The 15,666-nt window shown below is 44.0% G+C and overlaps 1 protein-coding gene across 1 annotated transcript in view; it reads left to right on the forward strand.

Moving 5' to 3' along the window:
• The first annotated feature begins 347 nt into the window (after positions 1-347).
• The window catches only part of Vps8 (VPS8 subunit of CORVET complex), a 203,649-nt gene continuing 188,330 nt past the window's right edge, over positions 348-15,666 (forward strand). Inside the window, exons 1-6 of the mRNA XM_036204062.1 lie at positions 348-407; positions 2,757-2,887; positions 4,488-4,581; positions 7,564-7,596; positions 8,613-8,667; positions 11,897-11,902. Coding sequence (XP_036059955.1) covers positions 348-407; positions 2,757-2,887; positions 4,488-4,581; positions 7,564-7,596; positions 8,613-8,667; positions 11,897-11,902 — 379 coding nt within the window. The remainder of the gene's footprint in view (positions 408-2,756; positions 2,888-4,487; positions 4,582-7,563; positions 7,597-8,612; positions 8,668-11,896; positions 11,903-15,666) is intronic.

Here is a 15,666-nt window from a genome sequence, read left to right on the forward strand (position 1 = left end):
ACATTCTATGGATTGAGACTTTAGATCTTAAGTCTGGGAATGTAGCTCAGTGGTAGAACACATGCCTAGCATGTGAGGCCCTGGGTTTCATCACCAGCAACACACATGCAAACAGACAGACAGACAGACACACACACACACACAATTGTACACGCACATGTGCACACATACAGAGAAAGCTAGAAGTTAAGGAGAGAAGAGGAGGGGAGGAGGGGAGGAGGGGAAGAAGGGACTTGGGAAGCTGAAGCAGAGGAGCATCAGGAGTTCAAGGGCCTTTTCAGCTGCATAGGGAGCTCAAGGCCAGCTAGCCTAGGCTACATGAGACCCTGTCTCAAAAAAAAGTAAGTATGGAGCTGGAGAGTTGGTTCAGTGCTTATGAACACTTGCTGCACTTGCAGAGGACCCAGGTTCGATTCCCAGCACCTACATGGTGACTCACAACTGTCTATAACTCCAGTTCCAGGGGATGCTGCTTTCTTGTCTCTGCAGACACTGCATGTCCAGGTTGTACAGACTTGCAGACAAACATTTACACAGACAGACAGGCAGGCAGACACACACACACACACACACACACACACACACTCACTCACTCACTCACTCACTCACTCACTCACAACTCTAAAATACCATGTCAGTAAACAAACAAAACGAACACAGGCCTTGACACCCAGCACTTGAGGTGTCTGAGCTCTGTGGTTGCTGTTGAGACTGAAGTCTCGCGAGGTTCAGGGGCATGCACAAGTCTGCTCAACTTGATAAGAGCCTGTGGATTTTACACAGTTTGGGGAAAGTTGATATCTTTACTGTGTAGCAGTAGTTTTAAATTCCTCTTGACTTTCTCAGTTCTTTGATTTCCTTCACTTTTTCTTTCAGTCTTCCTGCAAGCCTGGCCTTTCTCAGGTGGTCTGTTTTATTTAATTATGTGTCCAGGCTACTTAAGAAAATCAAATAAGGCTTTGATTGACTCTCTTGCTTATGACCTTTGCTTTGCTGTTCTTATTTCCAAATCATTTCCTTTTCCTACAGCAATTGCTACAGTCTTTTACAGTTCTCAAGTAACTGTCTCCTTGCCAAGTACAAACTCGTTCTTAGCAGACTTACGTGTGGTGGAGACTTCTGGAATGTAGTGGAATTATAGACTAATGTTGATGTCGAAGACAGATTTCAGAGCCATTACCACATGGCACTTAAAGCTGCGGTTATGAAAAAGCTTGCTTAGCTAGGGAGTGTCTGAGGAGCAGGAGAAGAGAGCTACAGATCTTCCTGAGGGTTAACAGCGTGGAATGGCGGGCTGAGGAGAAGTTAGGAAAGGGGACCCTCAAGGGCCCACATAAACAGGGAAAGGCACTTCTTTGGGGAACCAAGGAGAGAGAATGTTTGCCAGTAGGGAAACTGAGGCACAGAGGACATGCTGACTAAACGTGGGTGGTGGCTAGTGCCTTTGGCAGCATTGGTAGTCAGAGCTCAGAGTGAATGGAGAAAGTGGAGGTAGTGAATGGAGATGGCATTCCCTGGGAGTTGAGAGTGCCAGGAGGCGTTGTTCTTGGTTCAGAGGCAGCTTACAAGCCAGCTCCTCACCTCCTTTGTCTGCTGTTGGTGGCTGAAGGTCAAGACTGTCACCTGTGCCAGGTCCCTGCAGACAGACATTTCAGAATCTTCTTTGACATTTCCTTTACCTTTCCAGCCCCCTCCCCCTCATTTAAAGAATAATCAGGGGCTTGAGTTTTGCTCAGTAATGTCTCCTTCCTCGGTCTCCCTTGGCCTCTGGGTTCCTCAGCTGGGCTCTCTTCTCCTTCATTGTATTCACATGCCCTCTAACTGGTTCGTAACACTTCCCTGCCACAGCTCTCCCTCCCCTTTCATTCAGCACGTGGCCCCATTTATCTCCTAAAACACAGTCCCATCTAGTCTCTGCTGCTTTCAAGTCTCAACACCCTCCCACTGCCTGCTGTAGATAGTATTCTAGTTGAGTGAGTGAGTGAGTGCTGTTGCATGCGGGCCTGTAGCAGGTACTGTAGAGACAGTGGGCAGACAAGGCTGCCACAGGCCCTGCTGCCTCCCAAACCTGATGAAAACAGTGCCTTTCACAGAGTGGCCTCTGGTTCATCCTCCCAGACCCTCTTCGGTTTCTGTTGGTGTACCCCTGCCATTTATGGCAGCTTCCTTTACCCCTAATACCCCCCAGTACGAAGTCAGGTTTCTGGTCATGTTTTCCCCCCAGAATGCCTTTCTTTTGTGTACCTGTCTCACTTTCACGGTGGACACTGGTTTTCTTCTGATTGGCCATTGCCTGTCGGCTCACCAGTGAAGCACATCTGCAGGCTTGGGTGTAAAATCCTCCTTAGCTAACAATGACCAGCACAGAGGTTCCTGCTTCTTCCTGCTGTGAACTCTTTAAGAGTGATCTCTGGGGGGCTGGAAAGATGGCTCAGAGGTTAAGAGCACCAACTGTTCTTCCAGAGGTCCTGAGTTCAATTCCCAGCACCCACATGGTGGCTCACAACCATCTGTAATGAGGTCTGGTGCCCTCTTCTGTGTACATATAAATAAATAAATAAGTAAATAAATCTTTAAAAGAAAAAAAAGAGTGATCTCTGTGCGGAGCTGACATTGTGCATGCTTGAGAGTGCAGGGGAGGGGAGGGGAAGCAGAAGCTGGAAGAGGGGTGCTGTGGAGACCAGCAGTGCCCGGCTCACTTGTCCTGGGGCGTGCTTGGAGTCCTGAGTTCATGACCGTGTCTTCTTTCATCTCAGACGGATGATGAAGATGAGTCTTTTGTTCTTGAGGACCCTACACTGCTCAACATCGACACCATTGATTCCCACTCCTATGACACCTCATCTGTGGCCAGCTCAGACAGCGGCGACAGGGCCAACTTAAAGAGGTAAGAAGCTAGGGACTCATGCTTGTCTATGGATGAAACTCATGATTATTCAGAGTCACTCTCTACGGTGCAGTCTAACTTGATCATTTAAAGCCAGTGTCTCCATGGCGCAGTCCACTTTGATTATGGAAAATCTGTCTCCATGGTGCATTGCGACCATCCCCCACATCCATCTGCAGAACTCTTCACTTCCTGGAGTAGGTTCAGAGGGGATCATCAATGATGATTAAAGATGAGGGGGGGAAGACTTGGAACTCTAAATAACTTCAGTCTCGGCTGCATTTCATCTTCCAAATTCTTGGGGAGAACATGAAGAGGAGAGAAGCGGAGAAAGCATGGTGTAAAATGCTTTGTAGAACCCACGTGTAAGTCGACTTGAATGCTGACCACGTGACCTGCACTCTTTCCCTTAGATATTTCCGGTGTCAGGCTGTCTTCTTAGGTGCCATCTTGGGACAGGGATCCCTGGAGGTGTGTTCACCTCCGCATCACACCGTCTTACAAACAGATGAATGTTTTGATGACCTGCATGCCCTGTCTAAAAGTGACGGTGTTCTCTTACTGCCTACCGGGTGTGTCTGAGCTTTAGATACTGTCACAGGCTCACACTTGAGTTTAGTTAAAACGAAAAAATCTCTCTCTCTCTCTCTCTCTCTCTCTCTCTCACACACACACACACACACACACACACACACACACACACACACACCTTGTAAGAGTTAAACAAGCTCCTGACTTAGTGTTGAACTGTGTTCCTAGCTCCCCTGGGCTGCATGTGGCTCACTGGGCATGAGTTGGGTGGGACTGGGACGTGATAGTCGACCGTCCTTGGTGTGGGGTCAGCCCAGGCGCTGCCTCCCCCTCCGAGCCTGTCTCCCAGCACTTTCACATGCCCATGCAGTCTCTGCCCATTTGTCCTCACTCTGCCCCACCCTGTGCCCAGGCAGATTAGACGTCTCTTTTCCAGTAGCTGTGCCACATATCCCCCAGTAAACAGGATACCTTCTGTTTGCACGGCATTCACACTTCTGGTCTGTACTTTCCTATTTACACGCTGCTTACCAGCCCCTCCCGCTAGGCTGCGGGATCCTGGTAGTAGGACCCGTGACTTCCTTGATTTTGGATCAGCAGAGCACATTTTTAGTCAGAATGGGCATACACTGATTAATTTTTGGTAAAAGTTTAAGGATTCCTCTCTCGGTGGGGGTGAGGAAGATAAGGGAAAGGAGCCATAAGTAGGAGCGAGTGACGAGCGAGGGCAGAGGTCGTGAGGCAAGTGGGGTGATGCAGAGTCCTCGGCAGGAGACCCCGATCCTGTGTCAGGTGGGCAGGGAACATGTTGAGCAATGGAAGAAGAATGTTAGTTATTTTCTTGCTTCAAACTCTGAGCCTCGAGGTGGGTTAGAACACATCTGAAAGGTGGTCTGTTCAATTTTTATACATCTCTTTATAACAGTTAAGAATAATAATTCTTGATAATTATTATAATTATTGATAATAACAGTGTTATTTTCTACTTTTAAAGTGTTTTCTTCTTTCAGAGCCTTGGGATCTGCCTTCTCAACCCTCTGCTAACTATTTTGTCCTCTCTGTCTCTCAGGAAGAAGAGGGTGCCCGATCCCTTCTCACTGCACGGGTCGGTCATGCGGCACTCACTTCTGAAGGGCATATCTGCACAGATCGCGTCTGCAGCTGTGAGTGTCTGTCCTCCTGCAGTTTGACGGCATGTAGTGGCATGAAGTAGGAATGCGCATGGACAGAGCCCAGCTCTTCCCTTGCCTCAGAGCTTAAGAGAAATACAGTCTGGCTTTGATGGTTTTTCCGACTGTTTTTGACTCGTAAGACATGGCTCCACATCTTGACGTAGGAATTAGTGTGGTCATGAGAGTTAAAGGTCTGTGAGCACTGCAGTGTGCCCGAGTGAAGCGTGTCAGCAGGCAGAGACGCCATCTCCCTTGCCCTTGCGTTCATATGACCAGATGATTGGTCAGGATTCTAACCAAACGATTTAAAAATAACTGACACGTCTTGGAAGGCAGCTCAGGGGGGGAGGCGCCGCAGTGAAGGGAGGCGGCACAGGTGAATGGGGCTGTTGTCCAGTGGCTGCGATGGCGTATTTGGGGTCTTTGTAAAAATGTCTTACAACACTGGGGGAGTGTGCAAACATGTTTAGTGCACTCAGCACACTCTTCTTGACCCCACAGCTCACACTTTTGTTTAGGGTGTTACGTCTATCTTCTGAATTCAGTAGTTCTGTATACGATGAGGATGACAGTGTAATGGTGGCAGCAGGCACCTCGATGCTGTCTCGTGCTCTTTCCATGGTGTTTAACATTTTACATATTGGATTTGCACAAGAAATGAAAGTTGCTTTTCAAGAGAGTGAGAGGGCAAGACGGTAGGCGTCGGGACATCGGCTGTGTTTATTTTCAGTTCTAGAGGAGGCTCCTTTGCGGAGAGGAGCTAGCGGTCATCCCGGGCAGCTGTGTGCTGACCCAGCCGGTGCACACGGCACCAGACGTGATGCGAGCCAGAGAGATGGCCAGCAGCGGAGAGTAGGCAGTGCCTTCCTCCTTTTGGAGGAGAGGAGCTCATATAGGCCAGAATGGAAACCACCTGTTGAGGATCATGTTTCCATGACATTTTCTGAATCTAATCCTTATGTAGGTGATGAAATTTATCCCTTTCCCAATCAAGATGGACCAGAGCAGTCATTTGACCCACCTGTGCAGTTTAAGAAATATTTTGGATAATGAAGACTGAACTAGAACTCAGACACCGAGCGCTGATTAGAGAAACCTGTTCTTTCTGGAGGATGAGGAGGCAGTTCTAATAATAACTCCAGAGTGTGTGCACCCTGCTAGCTCTGCATTGCTCTGGCCAATAACCCCAGAGTGTGTGCACCCTGCTTGTTCTGCATTGCTCTGGCCAAGCTGCATCGGCATGTCCAGATAACACTGCTCTTCCTATGCCAGGCATGATGCGATGCTTTCCGAACCTTGGATTACCAGCTCGATTTAAGTTGCATGCTTTTCCGTGACGGTGGTTTGTTAACATGGAAAGCTAATTCTGTTTGGGATATTTTTCCTGACTAGTTGATCACTTGTGCCTTCAGCCTTGTGGACAGTGATGTTATCAGACTTGCTTGGACCTGATCATCTTGACTTTGGAGTCCATGAATGAAAAACACTTAGGAAACATGAATTTTTTGAGTTTTATTGCTTAATTTTGGGATCCTTTTCAAAGTAATATGACATATGACTATATTCAAAATTGATTCAAATTAGGTTTGTTTTTTTTTTTTAAGGAATTTATCATTTTAAGGATGAACTTAGGCTACTATAGAGGCCTCAGCACATGTTTTTATTATTATTATTATTATTATTATTATTATTATTATTATTATTATTATAAAAACATGTCCACTGTGCCGGACTCTCCTGGGGTGACTGTTAAATTGCAGCTTCTTGGAGCTCACCCACCCCTTCTGGATTGTTAGTGGAGCAGCAGAGGGGTCTGCATTCTAGTTAGCATCCCAGGTGACAGTCACAGAGTGTGGCCACTAACCGTGCTCCTGTGCTCCGTCACAGTTGTCACCAGTCCGGTACCTTAATGAACTCCGTCCCTCCCCCCCCCCCCCTTCCCTCTCCCCCACTCCCTCGCCTTGCTTCCACTCAGCTGTGGCACTGTGTCTCTGCGTGCTCCCCATTCATCTCAACTTTAAGAGTGTGTTAAAATTAGCATACAAAACGCAGGCTTCCTTATGGCATCTTCTAATATTTACTTTTACGTGACCTGTCCCCACACTCTTCTCCCTCACTTCCCTGCCCCACCCCCAGGAAAATCCCAGTTCTGATGCTAAAGTGCCCCACATCTGTCCTTGGTGCTTTGGAAGTCAGATGGCTTTTACATCCCTTTGAATGTTTGTAGTTTATGATTTTCATCTGCACCCTCATCCCTGCTTTTCTCTGTGTGGAACAGAATGCAAACCGCATAGCACATATTCATAGCAGGCCTGTGTCCCCCTCGACACGCCAGGTCACAGTTCTGCATCACCACAAGCTGTTGTTACGACTTAAAGCCACTTAAGCCCCGGGTAGACACCAGTATAGCATGCTTTGCATTTAATTTGTCTACAGGATGTGTGTGTTAGGATAAATAGAGCAGCACTTGCTGTTTTCCTGAACAGGTGGAGATCAGTCAGAACAGTTAGGCGACTTTGACATCTTAGTTACTGGCGAGGAGCTGAATGGTACTTGATGTTTGGCTTGTTTGAGAATGGACTCACTGTTCCCTGATGGGCTTCCTTTAGTCACTGGAGTTAATCTACTGGAGGGGAGCGTCCCCCACGCAGAGGTGGGGTGCCTTCAGAGAGTACTCCTTTTCTTGAATCTTTGATTCTCCCGTTTTGGTCCTGTAGGACTTTAGTCTTTTTACAGTATGGGAAACAAACTTTCTTCTTTAAATTTCCATCCTTAGTCAGCACCTGATTAGTGAAATAAAACAGTCTCCTCTCTGGCTCCTGTTTTGATGTCTGCAGCTCTTGTGAGAGAGGGAGAAGGAGGGTGTATGTCCTACCTAAGCTGTTCAGGTCCCAGAGTGCTTCAAAAGAGGCTGGCCGCTTACTCTCAGTACCAATGGCTTCTCAGATTCTTCTGTTTTAAAATCTCTTTCAGGACAAAGTAGATGCTGGCTTGCCCACAGCAATTGTAAGTATACCTTTAACCCCTCAAGGTAAGGATTTTAATTTTACTGAGTTCTCAGGTTTATTATTAAAATATCCCATGTTATTATGATAACTTCTTAAATCATTTTACTCTCAGTAATCAGGTTTAAAACTTGCTCATTTTGATTTTTCTACTTTATTGCTGAGCTCTCAGGCTTTTGCTTGAGAACAGGTGATGGAAACAGGCCTTTCCAGCTTGAGGTTCCCTATGAGCTGTGTTCCCCAGTCTGTAACAACTAGAATGATATTGAGTGAGCTCACTCTGCTAAGACACATTCCACAGCTATGGACTCCAGGGCCAAGGCTGTAGATAGTATCTGGAGTGGCAAGCCAGAGGAGGCTTGAAAGTGCATGAAGGATCTGCCTTCTGGTTTCCCTCAGCTGTATGTGGCTTTCTCCTCAGTCACTGGTGAAGAAGCGGGCTCAGGTGCTACATTCTGGTGTCTTTTGCCTGCTGGTGATAAACTGGAGAAAAGTATTCTCACCCCTCCACATTGCTAGGACGCCCACATAAGTACCTCTTCAGCTGGCCAGAGAGGCGGGTTTTTTTTCTTTTTTTTTTTTTTTTTAATTTTAAAGTTGCTTTAAAGCAGTGGTTCTCAACTTTCCTAATGCTGTGACCTTTTAACACAGTTCCTCATGTTGTGGTAACCATAAAATAATTTTCATTGTTATTTCATAACTATAATTTTGCTACTGTTATGAATTGTAATGTAAATATTTTTAGAGATAGAGATTTACCAAAGGGGCTGTGACCCATAGGTTGAGAACCATTGCTGTAAAGGATGTCAAATGATATAGTTCGTATATAGAATTAAAAGATTGATAACGTTTCTCTTAAATTTAGAGGAACCCTTAGAAGTAAAGATGCCCTGAGTTTGATTTCTCGTGTTGCTTTCTGGATAAAATTCCGTATTTTAGTGGTTGGTGCGTGAGCTGGTGCCTAGAGGAAGGCAGGCTAGCCAATTCAACACTGATCATTTTCTCTCTTGTTTCCAGGCAGTGTCCAGTCTGATAGCGGTGGGTACATCTCATGGATTGGCTTTAGTATTTGGTAATTTATCATCACTTTTTATTTTAAATATCAAGATTCCTTTTAGGCTTTATAATGTCCTTTAATTACATTTTCATACGGTAGACTTGATTTTCAAGGACACGAGGGAAACATGAAGAAGTAGCAGTTGGTATTTGAAGTTAAAAACTACTTGACTTACAGCTTCATTTCACTTCTTCCTGCGCATTTCTTTCCTTCCTTATGAATATGTAAGTGTTGCTGCTAGCACATCTGCTGGAGTTCTGTACACCTAGACAGAATAATGTTGGAAAGAACCCAGGCCTGTCAACATGTCTCCCTCCGGTTAGTGGTGGTAATAATTTCTTATTCTGAGTCCAGGGAATCTTCAGGGAAAGGAGTCCCCAGGTTTCTGAGTCATTTCCATTGTAAATCTTTCTAAACTGAAAAAAAAAAAAAAGCCTGTAATTACCTTGTTTTCTGAGTTAAGAAGGCACAGATAGTTTAATTATATAGTAGAAATTAGTTGCTTTTTTTTTTTTTTTTTCATTTTTCTCTGAGACTAAGTAATCAGTGCCATTAGTCTTTTACTTTTGAGTATCAAACAGACTATTTTGGTCTTTTTAAACACTTAAAATCCATCAGATAGTATTCTCAGCTCTTTTTGTGTGTGGGTGCTTGCCTCTGGGTCTCATGACCTGCGTTTCTTCTAGATGGGAATTAGAAAGGGCTGCTGGCTAAGGGTTACTTGAGGGCACTTTGTTAGCAGAACCGCAGCTTGATCTCTGTTGAGTCTTCGTTTTTTACCTTCCATGCGAAGAACTAGATATTTCCTATTGTTACTGAATAATTTGACTTTCCATTTATAAATTTTCCATTATTTGAAAAGCTTTATTTAACATATAATTATACTACCTAGTCTTTTCAAAGGGGGTTGATTTTAAATAATGGAGTTTTATTTCTTGAAGAGCAGGAGAGAAACAAAACTGTAATTTCCCAGAGAGAACTTTAGAATTGAGTCTTTAAACGGTATCTTTTTTCCCTGTATAATTGATCTGTCTCTATAGTACAGAATGTATAAAGCATAGACGTGTGCAAATTGGAAAATATAAAATAACAAATTCTAATATCTAGGACTAATCTTTAGCATTTCCATCTAGCCATCCAGCCCTTCTCTCACATATGCATATAGTTGTAGGCATATTCCTAAGGAGGAGCAATGATCATTTAGAGCCAGCTTTTTGCTCCAGTGGGCACCTCCCCACGCATTTCTATGTTTGTATGGGCATCTTTGTTCATTTGAGGAATCTCGACGTATAGCTTAGGCTTGCCTAGAACTTGCTTATATGGCCTGGATTGGCCACAGACTCGAGGCAGTCATCTTGCCTCAGCCTCCCAGTGTTGAGCGTACAGGCATGGAACATCATTTTAAAGGATATACAGTGTTCTTTCAGATGGATCCATAAAAATTTAATTAGCTTTGTACTTAAGGAAAGCATTTACACTGTTTCTTTTTTTTTTTTTTTTTTTCTTTTGTATGTGGAGCTGAGGATCGAACCCAGGGCCTTGTGCTTGCTAGGCAAGCCCTCTACCACTGAGCTAAATCCCCAACCCCCTACACTGTTTCTAAACAGTAGTGTCTTATATAGTTTTGTTTCTGGTTTGTTTGTTTGTTTGTTTTTTGCATATGATTGTTTTTTAGAAAAAATTCCTACAAGAGGAACTGTTTGGGTTGGGACATGAACATGAAAGCTTTTTTTTTTTTTGTTCTTGTCTAATTGAATTCCAGAGAACTGTACGAGCATGGTCTGTAGCAGGTGGGGAGGTCCTTGTTCTCCTCTAAGGGGGGAGTTGGGATTAGGGCATTAGACATGGGGAGAGTCTCATAGTCTGTGTTTCTAATCTTAAGTGTATGAAGGGATTGAGACCCAGAGGTTAAGTGACACACACCAAGTCAAGTTCAGAATTCAGTAATTCTGGCCCCTAGACCAGCAGTCTCCACTCTTTAAAGCCGTTCTTTTCCCTGAGGGAAAATGAGGCAGAACAGGAAGAACCGCAGAGAAGAGGACTGAGGCCGGCCGAGGACAGAGTATGTGCCTGGGTTTATCTGCCAGGAGAGTGGATGTCCATTCTTCCTTCCTGTCTCTCACTAGTTTTCCTCTGCTCTGCCTTCGCTCTCTGTTTCTTATCAAGAGGTTGGAAGAGTGTGTGACTGCTTATAGTCAGGGCGGGGTGCTTCCCACAGACAAGTGTGTTAACACAGAAGAGCATCATTCTTGATACTGGCTCCTTCGTTTTCTTGGACCTGCCTGCAGGTTTCCTAAGATCCTCAGCAACTTTCCTGTAGAAGCAATGAAACAATAACCTTTTCTTATGGCTTCACAGGAAAGAAAGTATGCCAGACTTCATTCTGTCAATGAACCGGAGTATCTGGTTTTGCCTTGAGTTTTAATAGCACAGTTAAATTTCACCTGTTTGTAGGTGACAGATGTTTGGACAATACTTTCTAACAAATGCGTTAAAATTTGCTAAAAAGCCCAGAAACAAATGGCAGACACCAGGAAGTGTCTAGACTAGCAGTCTGGGTTAGATCTGGCCTTTTAAAAGTATCTTTGTAAGCCGGGCGGTGGTGGCGCACGCCTGTAGTCCCAGCACTTGGGAGGCAGAGCCAGGCGGATCTCTGTGAGTTCGAGGCCAGCCTGGGCTACCAAGCAAGATCCAGGAAAGGCGCAAAGCTACACAGAGAAACCCTGTCTCGAAAAACCAAAAAAAAAAAAAAAAAAAGAATCTTTGTTTATCACAGAAACCTCGCAGGAAGACTAACTGTGTCTGAGCACTGTTAGGTTCTCTGTGAAACAGGTCTGAGTCATTAAGACAGTAGCCTGTACTTATGGAAGGCTTGTGCAGTCCCAGCAGACCTCCACGGGGTAAACAAAGGTACCCCCGTCCTGCAGCCTTTCTCTTCCATTTCCTTTGCCCTCAGTGTGCTCTGGTGCTGGTCTCTGCAATGTTTTGTTTCCGCTGAACTGAAACCTGGGTTCACGGCTGTGTGATGATTTGAATGTTACATGTTTTCTCTTTTCCCAGAACCAATACCTGACTGTAACCACAAATGCTAGGAGCATCACTTAATCCTATTCAGCATCTGTCACTCCCATAGATAAACAAAGCTGTCACTTACACCCTAAAGAGTATGCCTGCATTTTCTCTGAACTTTTGAACTGATTTCTTTTCTCCCTCTCTTTTGATCTTTTCTCCATGGATTCCAAAGGAAAAGGTACAGTAAATTTGGTATGCATGAATAGTTCTTTTTCTTTTCAGCTTTTTAACATTGGAAAAAGAGTATTGTCAATTACACTTAATGCCTTCTTACGAAAGAAAAATAAATAGCTACCTAAAAATTGGTTAATACAGGCATTGTGGAAATTAAAAACGTATGCATATTTTCAATGCTTTATTTTAGCTGAAAATATGGAATTCTTTTAGGCAGCTTTCAGTATGTTCTGTTTCCTCCAACCTTTTAATACAGCCCTGAGCTTTTTCTTGAAGCTTGTGTCTGCCAATGGAGGTGTACAGCAACATGTTTTTGGCATAAACTTTATCAATAATGAGTTCCATAGAATTTCAGCACCTGTCGGTTAATCCATGAGTACAGAATCTAGATTCTAATGAAACTTTGCCTCAGTGTTTTATTTAATATTATCTTGTTGATACCCAGTTTCTTGATACTTTTTAGAGCAGCTCCCTTCTCCAGGCTTGTCGGAAGCATCGCCCTGGTGCTCACGGCAGCCACAGCTCTGTTTATGCTCTTGTCTATCAGTTAAAGTACGCTAACATCACAGTGGCATGCATGCCCAGGAGAGAACAGACTCTTTTGTAGAAGCAGCATTCTAGAAGATAGCCAGTCAGCCATGGGATGGATTCAGGTTGCTTTGGTTAGAAAGCTTCACAGAGACGGGTGGCGGTGGCACACACCTTTAATCCCAGCACTTGGGGGGCAGAGGCAGGCGGATCTCTGTGAGCTTGAGGCCAGCCTGGTCTACAGAGCAAGATTCAAGACAGGCACCAAAACTACACAGAGAAACCTTCTCTCAAAAAACCAAAAAAATGAGAAAGGTTCATATAAGGAGTAAGGTTTGGCTGTATGAGCCCCTCAGGTAAAAGTGCATCTACTATTTTGTATCAAATGTGATAAATGCTTTATAATGAGGTCCCCTTTTGAATTTTCCCTTGGCCCTAGAGCTTATTACAGTGTGAGTAAGAAAATACAGGTTAAGAAAAAGTAGCACTTAGCCTGGGTGTGGTGGCAGCTGGACCTCTGTGAGTCTACAGAGTGAGTTCCAGGACAGCTAGGGCTACACAGAGAAACCTGTCTCAAAAACAAACAAACAAATAAAAATAAAATAAAATAAAAAACATCCCCTCCTGCACACACACAAATTAAAAAATAGCGCTGTGACTACTGGCAGGCTAGGGTTAGACTTATCTGCTTATAAGTACATTTGATTCCTTGTGGAACCCTTGAAGTATGTTCACCTTTAGATTTTAGGCTATTGTTTATGACTTCATGGCTGTTTTTCACATTCCTTTTAAGCGCATCATGAGGTCTACCCTAAGCAAAGTATGCCTTGAGCGTTCCTTATCCAAATGCTTGGTGTCTGGAGTGCTTCAGATTTTGAGTGTTTTGTATTTTGGAATATTTGCTTATACTTTTGAACATCTCTATCTAAAAATCTAAAATTTGGAATGCTCCAAAAATGTAAAGTGTTGCAATGTCAGTTTGATGGAGCTCAGTAAGGACTGGATTTTGCAGTACTTTAGACTTTAGTTGTTTGGATTAGGGATACTTATCTAGTACTAAAAATAAATAAATAAATAAAATAAGTGTAATTCACTGCAGTGGCAAATGGCCTTTTTTTTTTTTTTCTCCTCTAGGACAAAGTATCACTTTGTATTTCTGGTTGCTCTGGGACTCACTGAGTAAACCAAGTTGGCCTTGTGGCAATCCTTCTGGGTGTTGAGATTACAGGTCACCTTACCCGGCTTCTGTGTTTTTGTGATTCTGGACCTAGAGTCCTTTTAATTAATTTTTAAACTGTATTATTGTTGCCAATAATCACTTGCATTCGTGTTACTTGATAATTCTGGAATTATTCATAGACATCTGTTGTTCAAACTTTAAATTCTGTGAAGCATGCGGGAAAAGCAGTGGTCTCATTTTATATTTCCTGGCTGGATCACCTCCTTCATAACGTCAACACTTTTAAAATACTAAGTTGACAATGTTAACCAGACGTAAGTTCATGCTGCTTTGTATGTGAAAGTGGATGACTTTACTATGAATTTAGTACATTTTTTTCAGTGTTAGACAGAGGAGGCTCCAGAATGCAGGGGAGAACAGAGCCAGCTTTCTTTTAAAATTAACGACTCAGCAGGGGCCTGGGCTGAGTTCCCTCCTCCGCTCTTCTTTCTCTGTGTGCGCTCTTCCCCTTCACTGAGACCCAGAGCTGTGACTGTTTAAGAGGTTGTTTCAGCCGACCACTCCCCAAGTTGGGCAGATTCATATGGACTACAGAATGTTTAGCTCCCGTGTTAGGAGAAACCCACTCTTTTTCCCATGGACTAGCTGATTCTACCGAATTCAGACAGGTTACCCATAGCAAGCTTAGCATACCATAAAAATAGGATGTCTAAATGCAGAATGAAAATTGAAAGATAGCTTTGTGGCGTCAAAGTAGATTATATGTTATATGCAGTCCGTCTCCTGCCACCATCTTTGCTACGTTAACAATTCTGTGTGTTTTCAGTGGAAACCTATTGAGTTGGTCCTTTGTGTATATCGCTTTACTTTAGTGATCTATTCTCTCAGCGAAGCAGTAAGGTGGCAGACGGTTCTCTACATTGCATAGACGAAGATGGGGGGTTAAGAGAAAGGAAGAAACGCCCTAAACCGTCCATGTGTACAGTTGCAGAGCTTCTAACCCTTCAGTAGAGGTGAAGTCAAAATCAAGGCTTCACAGACATGCTGCCTTACCAGGGACACTACAAAAACAAGATAAAAACATTGAAAACAACCAAGGGGAGTCTTGAGAATCTTCTCACTGACATGGACTGTAGGAGTGACCAAGGTTGCTATTGAGTTCTTTCCTCTCTTGGCTAGGTTTTGTTATGTAGGAACTGTAGGCGGGAAGCATAGGCATTCTGGCTTTTCTTTGGACAGGGTCTCATGTAACCCAGACTGGCCCCGAACGTGCTATGTAACTGAGGATGGTCTTGAACTCCTGATCCTTCTCCCTCTGCTTCCAAGTATTGGGTCATAGGCCTGCAAAGTGATGCCTGGCCGTGTATAGGTTTTTAGATATGTCTTTCCCCTCTTCTTTTTTCCATTGCTGTTCTTGTAGTGTCCTTTTTCTTAAGTCATACACTATCTATTTGATCAGATTTCCCTATTTTCTTGCTTTGTCTGCCACATAAGAGTGCTTAAGCTGGGTGGTGGTGGTGCACACCTTTGATCCCAGCACCTGGAAGGCAGAGGCAGGCAAATCTCTGAGTTTGAGGCCAGTCCATTCTACAGAGTGAGTTCCAGGACAGCCAGGACTACACAGAGAAACCCTGTCTCCAAAAACCCCAAACCAAAACTTAAATTGAGGTTTGTGGCATCTAAAACAGTTGCAGGTGTTAGTACATCAGAACCCGTAAGGCTTGGATCTCAAAGCAGGGCTGCAGAAGGTCTTAGCAGGTACTGTTTGGACACTACCCTGTACCAGGAAGGTAGGTGGCCAAGGCCCGGGGGACGAGTGAGTTAGTGTGTAATTTAACTGTCAGTTCTTTGCTCTCTTACTTTTTAGCCCATCTCTTGCCTGTACATGTGACTCAGATTAATAGTACACATAGAACACCATTGCCCAGTCATGTTCAGTTTGTGATTCAGGTGTGGATAGTCCTCTAAATGTATAAGGTAGATCATGGAAAACTCAGTTGTAGGCAGTATCAGTAGAGCAAAAGAAACATGATGTCATAATTGGATGCAAGAAATTCTAG

Source organism: Onychomys torridus, chromosome 12 (assembly GCF_903995425.1).
Source record: "Onychomys torridus chromosome 12, mOncTor1.1, whole genome shotgun sequence".
Classification (NCBI taxonomy): Eukaryota; Metazoa; Chordata; class Mammalia; order Rodentia; family Cricetidae; genus Onychomys; species Onychomys torridus.